Consider the following 15,565-nt stretch of genomic DNA (forward strand, 5'->3'; position numbering starts at 1 on the left):
GCATTGAGATGTCTCCCAGGGATCCCCAGGCACAGTCGATAATGATACGACTTCACGGCACGACTGACAAGACGCTAAAGCTGCAATCAGCCCAATATGGGATAGAGCAAAACCGATAAATCTCGCAATGGGATGTATGTGTTTGACCTTTGTACGAACAGGCTATAAAAGTCCGCACAGCTCATTAGTACCTACATATTCAAACGACTTCCTTCCTCTCCTCGTCCTTCTCCTGCTTATGCGCCGAAGTGGCTGTAACACTACTCTGCCGTCTATGTGACATATCAGTCTCATCATAGCTGATGAGCACCTCTCCTTTCTTGCCGTATCGTCTAGGTTCCTCCTTTGCGATGCGAACAACAGTGAAGACGGACTTGCATTTGACGAAGATGGAATCCATCTCTTCGAGTGAACGGTAAGCTGTTTCTGGGTAAAAGTAGTAGACTATGGGGAAGATGGCGGCGTTGATGACGGCGAAGATTATGTAGGTTCGATAACCGATCTGTTAGAGGTAAGCTGTTGTAGTGGAAATATGTGATTCTTGCGTGAACTTACATTTTCGAATGCGACTGGCGTGATCATAACGACCATGAAGTTGAATATCTAAAAGGCTTAGCTGAGCCGTGATAGGACCGCGGGACACGAGTGACAACTTACCCAATTAGCTGTCGTACTTAGGGCATTTGCTGGCGCTCGAATCTTCAGTATCACAATCTCTGCAGGATACAGCCATGTCATCCCCAACCAACCGATTGCGAAGAAAGTGTTGAAAGCGAAGAGGAAAACTGTTTCTGCGATACCAGATGAAGACGATCCTATCGAGCCGGTGATTGCCAAGCAGACCATACAGATCGACATACCAGCTGCACCAAACAGCATGAGCTTGCGTCGACCGACTTTTTCGATGGTGAATACAGCAATCCAGGAGGCCAGGAAGTACTCTGTGCCGTTGCAAGCTGCGATCAACTTGGCTAGGAAGGGACTGAGTCCGACTTCGTTCTGGAGCACGTTCGGAATGTAGTCTGTATTCATGTAAGCTCGGAGATTGACTCTTTTGTTGAAAGACCAGACAACAGCTATTGTCATGTGCTATACTCACAGGTAATAAGATTGATTCCCGAGATCTGCTGGAAGACCTGATTCATATATGCTAGCACTGTTCTGTGGAAATGACGGTTCTCGTCCATGGTAAAGAGGTCTCGGAACGAGCCCTTTGAGGCTTCGAGCACAGTATCCTTGATGGCATGGAATTCTTCCCTGATGTACTGGCTATCTGGGTCGACGTCGCTAAGCGCACCAAGTACGTGCATTGCCTCGTCCTCTTTGCCATGGTAGACAAGCCACCGAGGACTCTCAGGCATGCTCATGACGAACGAAAGGATGAAGAGGCAGAAGACGATCTGAAAGGCAAGCGGGAAGCGCCACGAGATCTCGCTAGGATCCAGGAAATAAAAGCCAAAGTCGATCCTAGGCAGTTTTAGTTAATTGAAGCTTTGTAAGGTGGGTCACTTACCAGTATGCAAGCATGACACCACCAGTGATAAGAGCTCCTTCTATCATGACAAGCTGACCTCGCCGATGCGACCTTGAACATTCTGATTGCCACGTCGGAACTGTCGACGTATTGAGGCCCTGATGTGGTGTGAGAGAGTAGAGGAAAGCTCAGGCCTGACGACTCACGTTGCCAAATCCAGTTACAATGCGACCGACGATGAACTGTGATAGTTGGTGAGACGAGGCCTGCAATATCGCACCCACAATCATCACCGCCGTCCCGAGAAAAATCGTCTTCCGTCGACCGAGGGCGTTACCGAGCCAGATACATGCCACAGCACCTATACGGTGTCAACAGACCTCTCTATCAATCGATTTGCCCTAACTTACCGAGGAAGGATCCCAGGTTGTATGATGCTACCGCGATCCCTTGGTTCGTCGACCGAGTACTTCGCTCAGATGGAGATATACCATCTGCCAGCGTATCAATCGACGGGAAATGTCTTCTGAAAGATTCGAGCGTAAGCAACGATCCTGTTACGCCCTGGTCATAGCCAAACAAAAGGAAGTCGGCGCCAGCGACCACAGCGACAGCGACCTGAAGGCGGACGCCTTGAAAGCCAAAGAAATTACCACTTCTGCCATACATATTCTCTGGCTTCACTTTTGACGGTAGCACTGAAAGGACCCCAGAAAGATAAAGAACAGACCGAAGTCATTGTGTAAAGGCCCATAGAGGGCTGGTAGGGAAGGCTAACCGGAGTAGAGCTGACCATGACGAACGTGGACTTGAATACGTTGCATTGAGATGGACAGGACCACGAATTGTGGAGAGAGATCGACATGTGGAAAGTGGAGTCGAGCTCGGGGAGGCGATGCGGAGCTCAATCGGGTAACACAAACGCACGCTGCGCATACATGTGCTTTTGCTCGACCCTAATAATTCCAGAGTCGTTTGAGTGTGCTGGTCGTTGCTTACTAGGCAACCAAATGATCCCCAGAAATCACTTTGGGCATCTTCAAAGTACAGCTCCGTTGCCGTATACTGGATGTGACTGAACAGCTACGAAGAAGGAAATGGAACTTGAAGCGAAAAAGGCAGTTATGCCCGCTTGGCTAATGACTTGCTTTGGTGCATTTTCGTAGGGGAAGGAAAGTGATCCCAAGCACACAGCCACATAGCTCTGGTACGTCGCAAGTACTATGATGCTCTTTTGGTCGCCAGCTGTGCAGGAGTGTGTCCCTGATGAAGAGTTGTTGTGATGCTGAATGAATGTGGCGCCAGTATCAGACTGACTACAGTGCCGGGAGGCACGTCGAGGTGCCAATGGACCTGAACTACGGGTGACAAAGCTGTCAAAGTCTTTCAGCTGTGGACCAATGATCAAGAAGCTATGTTTGCTCTCGGCCAATGTAATCCACCGGCCAATAAGCCTGTGCTACTGCTGGCTTCAAATCTCGACATGAGCCTGACTCATTTGGTCTTCGTACTTGGTTCGGAGGTTGACAGAGTTTTCAGGTGAATCTTTGTCAGGGTCCCAGTAAGGAGCATTCAGCCAGAAGTTGCAAGTGGTGTCGTTAAGTGTATCTGGCAGCATGCCATAGAATGTGCTCAAAGCAGGCGCAACAGGAACACCAGGCGCAAGAAAGGCAATGCCAAATTGCATGTGCTTTTGCCCATCACTGTAAAACTCAAAGTCCTTGTCTTCCGAGAGCTTCGCCGTATTGGGGTCGCCCCTGGCAAGCGTTAGCTCGGAAACACGTACTGTTCGAACTCGTGAACGAACCATTTGATATAAGAAGTTAGATAGCGTTGGAAGCGCTCGCGTTGCTCTTTGTTGACGTTTTTGTCGCCTGTGGGACGAAACTGCAAGTGCAAATCAGTATCGGCTGCGATGACCCACAGCAAAGACCTTCTCATTGTCCGGCACAAGTCGGGAGGTCTCTACTTACCGTCCAGTTCGCGTCTTGTCCATGTATTCCTGGAAAGAAATTGAATTTGTACTCAAATGCGGAGTAACGATAATGCTGGGTCAAGCCATAGACATTTGATTTCACAACGAAATCACTCAGAACTTGTGATGTAGCATTGACAGCTTCGACTGCTGAAAGACTAGCGTCGTATGGGTATACAGAGTCAAGTAGAGTGTTCATTTCCTCATCAAGGAAGTGCGGATATGCTGATAGGATGTAGTCCTTGAGTTCTGCTCTGGACCTGACCCATGGAGGAGTAAACAGCATTCCTTCGGCGCGGTTATACGAGACCATGATATCCGCTGGCCACATAAAGCCGTACTTCAACTGCAGGTGGATAGGATATTTGATGTAATCTTCGTCGATAACGGGACCTGGCTTCTGAGTCAGTACGTCCTGGTCCGGCACCTACAGGTTCGCGGAAGGCAGACATACCGTAGTTGAACTGGCCATAGGGAGACTCGTATGTCGTCTTGCTGTTGGCCCGAATGAGATCTTTGGTATCTGCCTTCTGTAATGCATCGAAATCTTTCACGCCAACTTCCTTCAGGAAGCTTTGATAGACATTCTCCATTCGACCTCGGTCACTAACGGGAGATAGAGCCGGGCTTTGCAGAATGGCTCGCTTAAATTTTGGGGGAGGCTTGTTTCGACCTGCTCGAGGTCCTCCGTAGGCAGCAAGATGCTGGAGGATTGAGCTAGCTCCAGCAGATTCACCGACTACAGTGATATCGTATGGGTTGCCGCCGAAGAAGGCTATGTTTTCCTTGACCCAGTCAAGGGCGACATTTTAGTCAGTCAACCCGGCATTCTCGAAACCACCAGCCTTCTCAAAGCTGTCACCCTGCCAGATGTTAGCTCAGAAAATCGTGTTGGCCAGATTCGTAGACGGTTCTTTGCGGGAATCGATACGAGTTTGAGAGAGTACTTACAGCTAACCAGCCGAAAGCTCCCAGACGATAGTTCACGGCGACCTATATGCATAACACAAATTAGCAAGGCACATGTCGTTGGTGATGACTTACAAAGATGAAATCTTGCTCATCGATGTCTTCCAGCTGGTTCGAAGCATTAAACAGCCCTGCTGGTCCTCCGAACAGATGTTTAGAACCAAAGACATAGCCACCACCGAAGAACCAAACCATGACAGGAGCTGTCTTTGTGTTAGTGCAATACGTGCAATGTGTGGCAGCCATCTTTCACAAACCTGGATAACCTGCCCAGTCGTCTCTCTTGTCATAGATTCTTTTAGGAACCATGACATCTAATGTAAGACATGCCTCATCCATGTTTTGCACTGCATCGATGTTCTCGGTCCATGTGTAGTTATCTTTCGGTGTGATCTTGTAGCTCCACTTCTGGTCGAGATTCTTATTGAATTCGTGGTAGTCTTTCAAGAAATCTTGTGCATGAGGTACCCAGCCAACTTGTGATTGAGGACAAACTACACACTTCTGACCATCATTCATAGGCAGCTCGCCTTGGATGGGCTCAATGGATTTTGCTGCTTTGAAGCGGAGATTGCCAATAGGTTGCTGGGCATATGGTATATTGCTGAAATTGTAGAAGGATTGATTGAACTGGGCGTGGGGTTAGAGCCTTCTTTTCAAAGCCTGATGCACTCACGACTTGGGGAGGAGATGCTCTATGCTTCTCATATAGCAACTCAACAACTGGAAGGTTGGTGGTCAGAGGTTGTGTTTCTTCGGTAGCACAGGAGGACTTTTGCTCATCCACGTGAATGTTGATGTCAAGTCGGAGAGGATTAGCAAGGGCAACAGACGCCCAAAGCAGGACCTCGAGCTTCATGATGGAAGTGTAAGATCGTGAAGGGAGGATGGTCTACTCGGTTCCTCAGCAATGTCATGAGAAGAGCTGCGTGAGGTAGATATGAACTTGAGTTGACCATGGCCTCCGGAGGCATCCTCTTCCAGCAAAATGCAGCTTTGACCCCTCCTCCTCTTCTCCGAGACGAATTCGTGTATTCTTGAGCATGAAGCTCTGGATAAAATGTCGGAATTTGCCTCATGTGGTATAAAGTACTGGAGAAGCATTATGCACCTTGTTCGTTGAGCAGGCCTACGCCTGCCCCTCATGGTGAAGACTTGCTAACACTCCGGTCAACAAATTCCTCGACTCCTTAAACGTACAGATGCTTGCAGCTAATGCTCATATAGCTGCAACATGTCAGTCCCTCTCCTCCTGCATGCAGACGAGCAAAGCGATTGACGAGGTGATTACACGTCAAGCGATATGTTGTAGTTGTGACGTGGTCCCTCATCTGTGTGTAGTATTGGCCAAAGTCTGGATGACATCTCTGAATTAGCCTACATCCTCTTGTGATATTGGCACTGATGTGTTGGTGGCTTGTCCAGGCTGTGTGCATATCTGCATGGATGTGAGCTCCGGCCCATGAGGGGGAACGATCGTTCACATTGGGTATCAGATATGTTTGCGACCTGATCCTTGTCGTTGCACATCACATGGCAATGTTGTCCACCAATCTGAGGAGCTGACTGGGCTTCTTGAAAACTTTGCTCGAAGTGCAAGACTGTCAAGCATAGATGAAGCACGCACATTGGATTTGTCCATTCGGATTTGAGGTCCTTTGTATCATCACGTCAAAGCTCTGCATCATTGGTTCCAGACATGCAGCAGTTCGACTTGGCAGCTGTCGCTAATCTGCCAAAAACAGCATTCATCAGCACGAGATTGGGAGCGCTTTACGTGCATACGCTGTTGGCTGACATTGTCATGTTACGCATTGTCCTTGCGTAAGAGGATCAGCGTAGATGAGGAGTCCACGCGTAGATCGGTGCAAGGAGCTCGGTAGATAAGCGAGTATGGACCCTAGATTGCGTGATGTTTTCGGTAAAGCGCTTCGGCCCGCATACCGAACCGGTCGTATGAAAACACTTGATACCTATACAATCTCTGTAGGCCAAACACGCACCAAAGAATGCTCGACCACTTGGGCCACAATTTTGTATCCGGAATCCTTCGTGAAAAACCTTTTTCGTGGATCCACCAATCTCAGCACAAAGAACTTGTTGTTCTGCAGAATTGTGGAGGTGGCTTTCTGGACACGAATACCACACACCAGCTAAAATTGCAGCAGCCTCCAACCTGAGCCTAGGCCTGCACATCTTGTTAGCATGCACATGCAGAGTGTAGCTTTAGTTCCTTAATGGTCTTTTTAGAGTGGCAGGTGTTTGCAAAGACTTCCCAACTTTATCGTTCCGTGATCACAATCCGCAACAAAATGCATAGATGAGAGGAGATTGGTGGATCGCTGAGCAGGACTGCACGTATTTTTCGGTAAGTGAGGTGCTCATCCATGTAGAAAAATCAGTGGAACGCATGAGATTTTCACTCACCATGCATGATGCCCAGCTTGGACGTCTGTATCTCGTATATTCATTGCCTGCTTGACACGGATTAGCTCGCTCGAATCAATGCATCCACGGATCGGTTCAAACAAGCACAGTCTATGAGTCAAAGGGGAGTATCATTCAATTCGTGCAGAACGATCGTATTTGTTGTTCGCGAGTCTTGGAAATCTGTACAGTTTTGGTGCTCACAACCACCACATGCAAACGTGGTTGGACCACCAGAGACTGCGTGGTTTCGGGGTTGGTCCTTGCTTTGACTCTCCTCTACCTCGTGGCACTCTCGGATGGTAAACTAGAACATGGTCCGTCACTTCCTTGCTGCCAGATGTACAAAGTACCAGGGTCTGAAGTGGATAAAGCCGGAACGCGGTAAATGCGAGAGATTAGTCGACCAGCTAATCAATCAGCTTCAGCAATACTCGAGTTAAGAGCCCGCATGTTCTGAGCTCTGTGCAATCCGACTCTTCAAGATTTCTAGCACACTTTCAGTCAACGGCCGAACCCATGTACATCTCAGCATTGAGCATGTGAAAGTGCCGTAGCACTAAGGAGTGCAGAGCTCGATCAGTCGACTTGATGGCATGTAATTAACCAAGGAAATTTGGTCAGTGACTCGACCGCGTTTCACTCCCAAGGCTCGATGACGATGCATCACGTCGAAGCCACACATCAGGGCGAAACAAAGAAAGCAACTGATTGCCAACTCGCAAAAAGATGAAGAAGAATGTGAACGCGTCTGTTGAACTCACGCGTCGCGGACGATTCTTCCGGGCAGGTGGAGCGGACCCTGAGGTGAACTTCAAGTTGGTGACCACTCGTTTTTAGAAACCGGGATTGGTTTTTGAACCTAGCGCTGCTTGTCGTACCACGCGTGATGATTATCGTCTTGGCGCAGGAGGTAAGAAGTCTCAATAACAGGAAGCATTTAGACGACGATGGCTGCAGTCAGTCCAGTTAGGAGTGTCCCGCGAAGGGGAATTGCTCCAGCGCGCCTTGCGACACCCACGAAAATTTGACTGAAGGTCTCGACATACAACATGTCACCGACTTGTCATCCTATGCTAATGTCTTATAGCCGACGATATTGCTGACAAGAAGTATTGACCATGAGCATAACTACGACCGTTCAGCCGTCTCAAACCTTCGAGCTGCAAACAGATCACAAACTGAGCAGGGACTCTGAACCAGCTGAGATAATTAACCAGTCGGAGCCCACTGCAAAGAAACACGTGAAGACCGCACGAGCCAACTTGATTATTCTTCAGGTCTCGCTAGTCAACTTTCTCACGTCTCTGACGACTGGTCTCATCGTGGTTGGCCTGCCACACATCGCCGCAGACCTCGATCTGCCAACACGTCTCTATCTATGGCCATCGTCAGTCTATGGTCTGACAGCCGGGAGTACACTACTCCTCGCGGGTGCAATTGCAGATGCGGTTGGTGCTCGAGCTGTTGAGCTAGCGGGCTGTACATTACTCGGTGCGTTCACTCTGGCATGTAGTTTGAGCAGAACAGGGATACAGCTAGTGCTGTTCAGAGCCTTTCAGGGAGTGGGCTCAGCATTACATATCCCATGCAGCGTATCTCTGGTGACGCAGTACGTACCAAGCGGAAGGAACCGAAACATTGGATTCGCCTGCCTAGGACTCTCCCAGCCTCTCGGGTTTTCGCTTGGGCTAGTTCTCGGCGGGGTATTCGTCGACACGATAGGTTGGAGGGCAGGATTTTACATCGCTGGTACGGTCATGCTTGTACAAGCCGGAGGTACCCTTAAGATCATTCCAGCTGACTCTCGAGCACGAGATATGTTGCATCAGCTACGAAGAGAAATTGATTGGGTCGGGGCTCTGATTGCATGTGCTGGACTTGCTCTATTCTCCTATGTGTTGGCTATCTGCAGCGCTGACAGCGACAACATCAGAGAGCCTGAAGCGATTGCGATGTTGACAATTAGCCTCTTATTGATGTCTCTCTTTCCTCTATGGATGTGGCGGCAGGAAGCAAGGGGTCACCCGACACTAGTCCCAAACTACCTGTGGAAGAACAAGTCTTTCACGAGCATATGTGCTCTGACTATCCTTACGTGGGCTGTGGTCAATGGAATGGAGTTATTCAGCAGTTTAGTAAGTCGTGAAAACGCCTCTGTGTTTTAGTGCTAATAGGTGCAGTATTTTCAAGAAGTGCAGGAGGTCTCTGCCCTACAAGCGTCGCTTCGCATCCTGCCTGCACTGGTAGTGGGCATAACCCTTAATCTCGTCACTGGCTATATCGTTGACCGTGCACCAGCGTTCTGGCTTCTACTGGTTGCAATGACTATAACAGCAGTGGCGCCTCTACTGATGGCTCTTATCAGTCCACAACTCTCTTACTGGAGAGGAGCTTTTTTCGCACAACTACTTATGCCTATTAGTGGTGATGTCCTCTTCACTATTGGTCTCATTGTCATCAGTGAGGTGTTCCCAGAGAAGACACAGGCGTTGGCTGGGGCTGTATTTAATACTGTTGCCTTTTTCGGGTTGAGTCTCGGCCTCAATCTGATGCAAGTCGTCTCTACCTCGGTCACCGAGGGCACACAGTATCGCGATAAGTCATCGCCGTTAGCACTACTGCAAGGGTATCGAGCCTCCTTTTGGGCAATGTTCGCGGCGACGGTGACTTGTGCTGTGATATGCGTACTAGGACTGCGTAACATCGGAAAGATTGGGCTGAAACGAGAATAGGTGCACGGATTTGCCATGGGTTGCAGGTTCGTTGTCATAGCAGGACATCGCCTGTAAGCCCCTAGCCGCCTTCAATAGACTACACTGTTCTGCACCAATACTTTCCGTGCATGGTAGATTTGAATCTTCTAGCTAGCACCACTAGCCTCCCTGTAAATTCCTACACTACCTCCATTCCCACCTGTCACAAACCGCTCAGCCTTTCCTCTTTCACTACTCGTCTCACCTTTAGGCAGCCACTTGACGCCCCATATTCCTCTACCTTCGCCATCAGTCATCGTGCATACACACGTCCTAGTCTCAACGCTCCATATCTTGACCTTCCCATCCAGACTAGCACTGACCAGATATTCGCCTGTGTAACTCCAGTCCAAACTTGTAATCCAGGAATCATGGCCACGTAACAGAGCCACAGTCTCGCCGGATTTGGCGTCGTAGAGGGAGATGAGAGTGCTATCGCCAGCTGCAGCGAGGAGAGTCGAGCCTGGGGAGAACTTTATCGTTCGGACAGGAGCTGACTGTGTTGGAAGAGAGTGGAGGAGTCGGGTTGTGGAGGTGCTGAAGAGGTAAATGTTGCCTGATGGGTGGGAGGTCGCTGTCATGGCGTTGTCGGGGGACTGAAAATTTGCAATTAGTGCTCATGTCCTTCGGTAGACAACAACAGAGAAACAAGAGTATGCTGGACTTACGACATCAACAGCCAGACCAAATCCTCCTCTGGTCTCCCATTCCACGAATTTCTGTGCCGTGATCTTTTCCTCTCCGCTCTTCTCATCAAGGACCCTCGCCAGCTCCCAAACGTTGACCCGTCCATCATATGTCGTACCGACGAGATACTTGCCCTCCGAGTCAAGCGCTACAGCCCAGAGTTCACCTGCTTTCTTGGCACTAGGAAGGTCCCCAGCACTTTTCCAAATCCCATCGCTAAACCGCCAGATCTTAGCTTCGCTGCCAAAGCCGACTGACACAAGTGTTGAGTGATCTGCTGAGACTGTAACGTGATGGGTGCCGAGTGGATGAGCGTCTTTGAGGACTTGCTCTTGAGGAAAATCCGATTGAACTGTCGAATGGACTTTGAGATCAGGGCTGCCGGAGCCTGTGATTATTTGCGCTGGTGTTGCTGTTATGGCGAAGATATCGGTTTGATGGGCATCATCTATGGTGTGTTGGGCTAGGTATTGTTTGGACTATAAGAGTGAGTGAGTATTGTGGTGCCAAGTGGAGATGGGCTGTCCATTGGCCTACGCACCATTGTGGCAGGGTAGTATCATGCTTGTACACCGACTTGTACGTGATATAAGGTGAACTACTAGGATGTGAGTGTGAGCTGTGCAGAACTTACATTGGAGTCACTTTACACTATTTGAATGGATCATTGGTATGTGTTATACACGAAATTTACACGTACAACGGGCTATGACGTCGACTGTAAGACCAGTATCATTACACCCAAATACACTCCTTTTGGTACAAGCACTGAGGTCTTCACCAGGCCTCTGTGATCGCTCCGTGTCGACTCCTATTGCTCGTCTACCAGTATCGTTCGAGCCGCACGAAGGCACAACTTCGATACCTCATGTTCTCGAGATCATGAGCTGTTGGGCTTTGTGTCTTGCTCATTAACCAATCCTTTTCAGCTCTCGACGACTATCCTGCCTTCAGCATCGCAAATTGTTCTAAAGGACTCGGGAGCCTTCTCAGTGTAGACCAGATTCCCTTTTGTGGCTGCAAGTCAGAAGTGTACATGTATCCCGATTGTGCAAGATTCTGGTCCACTAATCGTTGTCGCAGCCTCTTAGCAAGGATATCGCTCCCCGCATCGAGTGTGCTAGCACATTGTAGTCGCTTCTTTCTTTCAGAAAAAGGTTGTGATTGATTGAGGCATTTTCTCGCGCACGATAGGTGATAAGTGTTCATGTAGCATTACTGATTTTGACCTTCAGTTTTCTCTTTAGGCATCTTGTTTAGATATTTATCAAGGACGCCTTGCTTCATTTCTAGGGCCACCGTTAGCATGGTTTTTCGCGACAGAATTGCGAACATACCAGCGACGCAATATGGGCACAGAAAGTGTGCTTTCTTCGGCCTGCCACAGCCAGGACAATTTACAACTGACTTGACGTCCTTGAGGGCCTTACCAGCCAATTGCCGGTGCCTCCTTTTCATGTGCGATGTCTTCTTTTTAGGCACAGCCTTCAATATACCTTCCCATACATCGGAAAGAAAACCAGGTATTTGTAACGATATCGACGGTAGAGCTATTGCTGATAGTAGAGGTAGACGTGGTCGGGACGGGGTAGCGACTGACGGTAGTCCGAAGTATAGTCGAGACAGGCTTAGATGAGCCTGCCGCTGTAATATTGCCATGGCCGCTATACGATTGTGTTGGCAATATTTCCCACGAGACTGTATCAACTGCCAGTGAACGACAGTCGCAGCTGCACTGATCGACGCCTATACCATATTCAGTAAGCTCATGCGCCTGTATTAAAGAAGCAAGCGTGATGAGCGGCTTCTCGCCCTGGCGGCTTGGCATGAATAGGGGAGCCCGACAAGTCGGCCAGGGCTCAAATGTAAATTGTCTGGGGAAGAGCGAACACGTCTACCACTGTCGCACCTTCTACACCACTCTCGACGATTACGAACTTGTCGCGTATATATCACGAATCCTTCACGCTCATATGGAAGTCCGTGGCCAAGAATATCAACCCAATATGGCGATGTCGATGCCGCAGAATGCTGTCTTTCCTCGCAGGTGAGTACATGAGGACACTCGTACTGTTGTTGATTCCAAGACAGCTATGCTGATCACACCACTTTACATGATCAGGCTAACTTCTGAACTAGTCACGTAGGATTTGACAGTATCACCTCACAGATCGAGAAGAAATTGTTGAAGCGAGGCTTCCAGTTCAACGTGATCTGTGTTGGTATGTTAGCACCAGGTCCCTCGTGACGATGTGACTAATCGACGCAGGACAAACTGGTCTCGGAAAGTCGACTTTAATCAATACTATCTTCGCCTCCCACCTCATCGATTCAAAGGGCAGATTGCGACCCGACGAGCCTGTACGAGCCACCACCGAGATTCAGACAGTCTCGCATAGTATGTTGTATCCTGATGCAGAGCCAAAAAAGAGGTACTGATGGACTACAGTCATTGAGGAGAACGGTGTACGGCTCAGACTCAACATCGTGGACACACCTGGTTATGGAGACCAAGTGAACAACGACAGATGGTAGGGCAACGTGACGAACTACATTGTGAACGTGAGGCTAACGATGTGGTAGCTGGGATCCTATCGTCAAATACATCAAAGATCAGCATTCAGCATACCTGCGGAAAGAGCTGACGGCTCAGCGAGAGAGATACATCCAGGACACCCGCATCCACTGCTGCTTGTTTTTCATCCAACCCTCCGGCCATGCCCTAAAACCTATTGATATTGTCGTACTGAAGAAATTGTCCGATGTGGTAAACGTGGTGCCGGTCATTGCAAAGTCGGATTCCCTCACATTGGAAGAACGAAGAGCATTCAAAGAGCGAATAAAGGAGGAGTTCGCTTTCCACAACCTTAAGATGTACCCATATGACAACGATGAGCTGGATGACGAAGAGCGAGCAACCAATGCAACAATCAAAGAGATCATACCCTTTGCTGTTGTCGGCAGTGAGAAGAGCATCATTATCAGCGGCAAGCAAGTTCGAGGTCGACAGAACAGATGGGGTGTTATCAATGTCGAGGACGAGAACCACTGCGAGTTTGTCTACCTGCGAAACTTCCTCACCAGAACTCACCTACAAGACCTAATCGAGACGACGTCGCAAATCCACTACGAGACTTTTAGAGCCAAGCAACTGCTGGCTCTCAAGGATGCTAGTGCTGCGGGTGGCATGTCAGGCAGCAGACCCATTTCTCCTTCGGCCGACCGCGAACTCAGCAGGAATTCACAACGGATGACCATGAATGGTTACTAGAGATGAGTCGTGGTTATGAGGCTGAAGCGAGCGAAGGTGTTTGTGGACAGCCATTTGTGTTTTCGAGCAAGCGAATGTTCATTCAAAAGTCATTGATCCAGTGATAGGAGAGCAGGTCTCATATGCTTGGTACACTTCATACCCTTCTTCATGTCGGGGTATATAGTAATTCAATGAACCTTCAAGAACCACTTTGTCTATCTCTATGTCTGTTGCTGTACTGCCTAGTTCTGGCTGCTCAGGTCCTTCATGACCCACTCATCGAGCTCCTTGAAAGCACGATCCAGATCATCGTTGACCACTACCTTGTCGTCCTTCCCTTCTGTTTTGCAGTATTCTATTTCGTTCTTGGCCTGAGCCAGTCTCTTTTGTATCGAGTCTTCTGAATCAGTGCCTCGACCTCTTAGTCGTTGCTCCAATGTCTGTACGTCTGGCGGCTGAATGAAGCATATCCTGGGGTCTAGTCTGCTCTTCTTCAACTGCTTCACACCCTCCATTTCAATGTCGAAAATGCAGATTCTATGACCCTGAGCTGGCGAACCATCTATACTCTTTCCTTGACCCTCAGCCACGGCCTGGACAGCTGCTCGACTACTACCATAGCAGTTTCCACCAAACTTGGCATGTTCTTCGAATTTATCCTCGGCAACCATCTTCTCGAATTCGTCCATGCTGGTAAAGTGGTAGTGGACGCCATCTTCCTCACCCGCTCGTGGTTTCCTTGTGGTGTGCGATACTGAGAAGCCAAATAGGTCTGGATGTGCTGCGAAGAGCTTCTTGAGCAGGGTACTCTTGCCAGTGCCTGAGGGACCTGAGAAGACTATGGGTTTGGCCGTGGTGACATCGACCGGTGCCATGATTGTGCTGTAGGAGATACTTTGGATGGTGGGTCCGGTGTGCAACCCCAAAGACCGTGTCCTGCTGGAAAGTGCTTCTCGGGCGAACGATAAGGATTCGTGTCTCAATGTTGAAGAGGTTTGCACCCAAGATGTGGTCGAGACTGCTTCGAGGGTTTTTATAGTTCGAATCGAGTGTATTGCGCAGTATGCTCTCATGGCCCGCGTCGCAGCTGCTTCGCGAGTGGAAATGTTTCTGCAACGCATTTCCCCGAGTTGGCTGCGGAGTGGTATTTACGCCTATCCCAATCAGGCAATCTTACCACGTGCGTGCCAGATACCTTCCGCTCGATCTTGGATTGTAATGCTGATACCCTCCTTTATCACATCGTCCTGTGGTAGACGCCCTGTCTCTTCCATGGACACTGGTCTCAATTCCTGCATGTCATTGAGATGTGTAAGACGATGGCTGACCTCATGATGAGTTTCTGAAATGCTCCTTGGTGATTGACAAATCGCACGCTCACCTGGACAATGAGGTGACATACGATACATTGGCAGCAGACTTCTCTCCAACAGATTGACGAATCAGACACCCTGAGTAAACATATCTCCTTTGAGCATGGAAACGTTTAGGAGCTAGAGATTGACCTTGGGTCTGTTGCGAAACAATCCTCAACCTATTCAAACGTGCCACTGTTGCGTTTCGTCTTCCTAGTCCGAGTGTGTTTACGGTCCACACGAGGCATGATATTCTTGGAGAAATTGAAAGAGCAAGTTTTTCGTCAGAGGTTTATCGTTCGAACCTTAGTGCCGACTGTTCCACAAGTTGCCGTACTCTGTTACTACTCTCTGCGAGACGATTGGCTCGAATGAGGGGAACAAGCTCGTCGCTGTTTGTACTAACAGCATGCTAGACAGGAAAGAGTTATACAACATGACGCTGATACTGAAGGTAAGGGAAGGGAATGGCTGCATATGACGGCGAAAATCGAACCACGATCGAAGACAATCTCCCCAAAGATGGCCTCGAATTGAAACCGACGTATGTTCTGCAAAGGATACTCGGGGAGAAGGACGGAACACCATCGCCATGATCAGAACGCGAGAGCCCAGAAATACTAGACAAAACTGACACCAGAGCCTCCCAAGATTTTACGAACAGGCTTG

General features: G+C 49.0%; 6 protein-coding genes across 6 annotated transcripts; 2 read left to right on the plus strand and 4 right to left on the minus strand.

The window, feature by feature from the left end:
- Positions 1-199: 199 nt before the first annotated feature.
- Positions 200-2,143, minus strand: LTR64_006602 (uncharacterized protein; the record flags this gene model as incomplete). Its single annotated transcript, XM_064900931.1, has 7 exons — positions 200-502; positions 556-603; positions 658-1,022; positions 1,100-1,467; positions 1,514-1,632; positions 1,681-1,835; positions 1,885-2,143. The coding sequence occupies 7 exons, from the start codon at positions 2,141-2,143 to the stop codon at positions 200-202; spliced, it is 1,617 nt and encodes a 538-aa protein (XP_064752007.1).
- Positions 2,144-2,945: 802 nt separating this feature from the next.
- LTR64_006603 (uncharacterized protein) lies at positions 2,946-5,277 on the minus strand (the record flags this gene model as incomplete). Its single annotated transcript, XM_064900932.1, has 8 exons — positions 2,946-3,231; positions 3,261-3,361; positions 3,448-3,842; positions 3,904-4,234; positions 4,401-4,442; positions 4,494-4,621; positions 4,676-5,048; positions 5,095-5,277. The coding sequence occupies 8 exons, from the start codon at positions 5,275-5,277 to the stop codon at positions 2,946-2,948; spliced, it is 1,839 nt and encodes a 612-aa protein (XP_064752008.1).
- A 3,564-nt stretch (positions 5,278-8,841) lies between these two features.
- On the plus strand, positions 8,842-9,580 carry LTR64_006604 (uncharacterized protein; the record flags this gene model as incomplete). The annotated part of the gene is made up of 2 exons (XM_064900933.1): positions 8,842-8,983; positions 9,039-9,580. The coding sequence occupies 2 exons, from the start codon at positions 8,842-8,844 to the stop codon at positions 9,578-9,580; spliced, it is 684 nt and encodes a 227-aa protein (XP_064752009.1).
- A 128-nt stretch (positions 9,581-9,708) lies between these two features.
- On the minus strand, positions 9,709-10,832 carry rec14 (Ski complex subunit Rec14; the record flags this gene model as incomplete). Its single annotated transcript, XM_064900934.1, has 3 exons — positions 9,709-10,197; positions 10,270-10,767; positions 10,830-10,832. 3 exons carry the CDS (start codon positions 10,830-10,832, stop codon positions 9,709-9,711), a joined length of 990 nt encoding a protein of 329 aa, XP_064752010.1.
- Positions 10,833-12,294: 1,462 nt separating this feature from the next.
- On the plus strand, positions 12,295-13,559 carry CDC10 (cell division control protein; the record flags this gene model as incomplete). Its single annotated transcript, XM_064900935.1, has 5 exons — positions 12,295-12,335; positions 12,428-12,510; positions 12,558-12,686; positions 12,738-12,819; positions 12,872-13,559. 5 exons carry the CDS (start codon positions 12,295-12,297, stop codon positions 13,557-13,559), a joined length of 1,023 nt encoding a protein of 340 aa, XP_064752011.1.
- A 224-nt stretch (positions 13,560-13,783) lies between these two features.
- Positions 13,784-14,839, minus strand: GUK1 (guanylate kinase; the record flags this gene model as incomplete). The annotated part of the gene is made up of 2 exons (XM_064900936.1): positions 13,784-14,628; positions 14,719-14,839. The coding sequence occupies 2 exons, from the start codon at positions 14,837-14,839 to the stop codon at positions 13,784-13,786; spliced, it is 966 nt and encodes a 321-aa protein (XP_064752012.1).
- Positions 14,840-15,565: the final 726 nt, after the last annotated feature.

Source organism: Lithohypha guttulata (assembly GCF_036872675.1).
Source record: "Lithohypha guttulata strain CCFEE 5908 chromosome Unknown scaffold_5, whole genome shotgun sequence".
NCBI classification, from domain to species: Eukaryota; Fungi; Ascomycota; class Eurotiomycetes; order Chaetothyriales; family Trichomeriaceae; genus Lithohypha; species Lithohypha guttulata.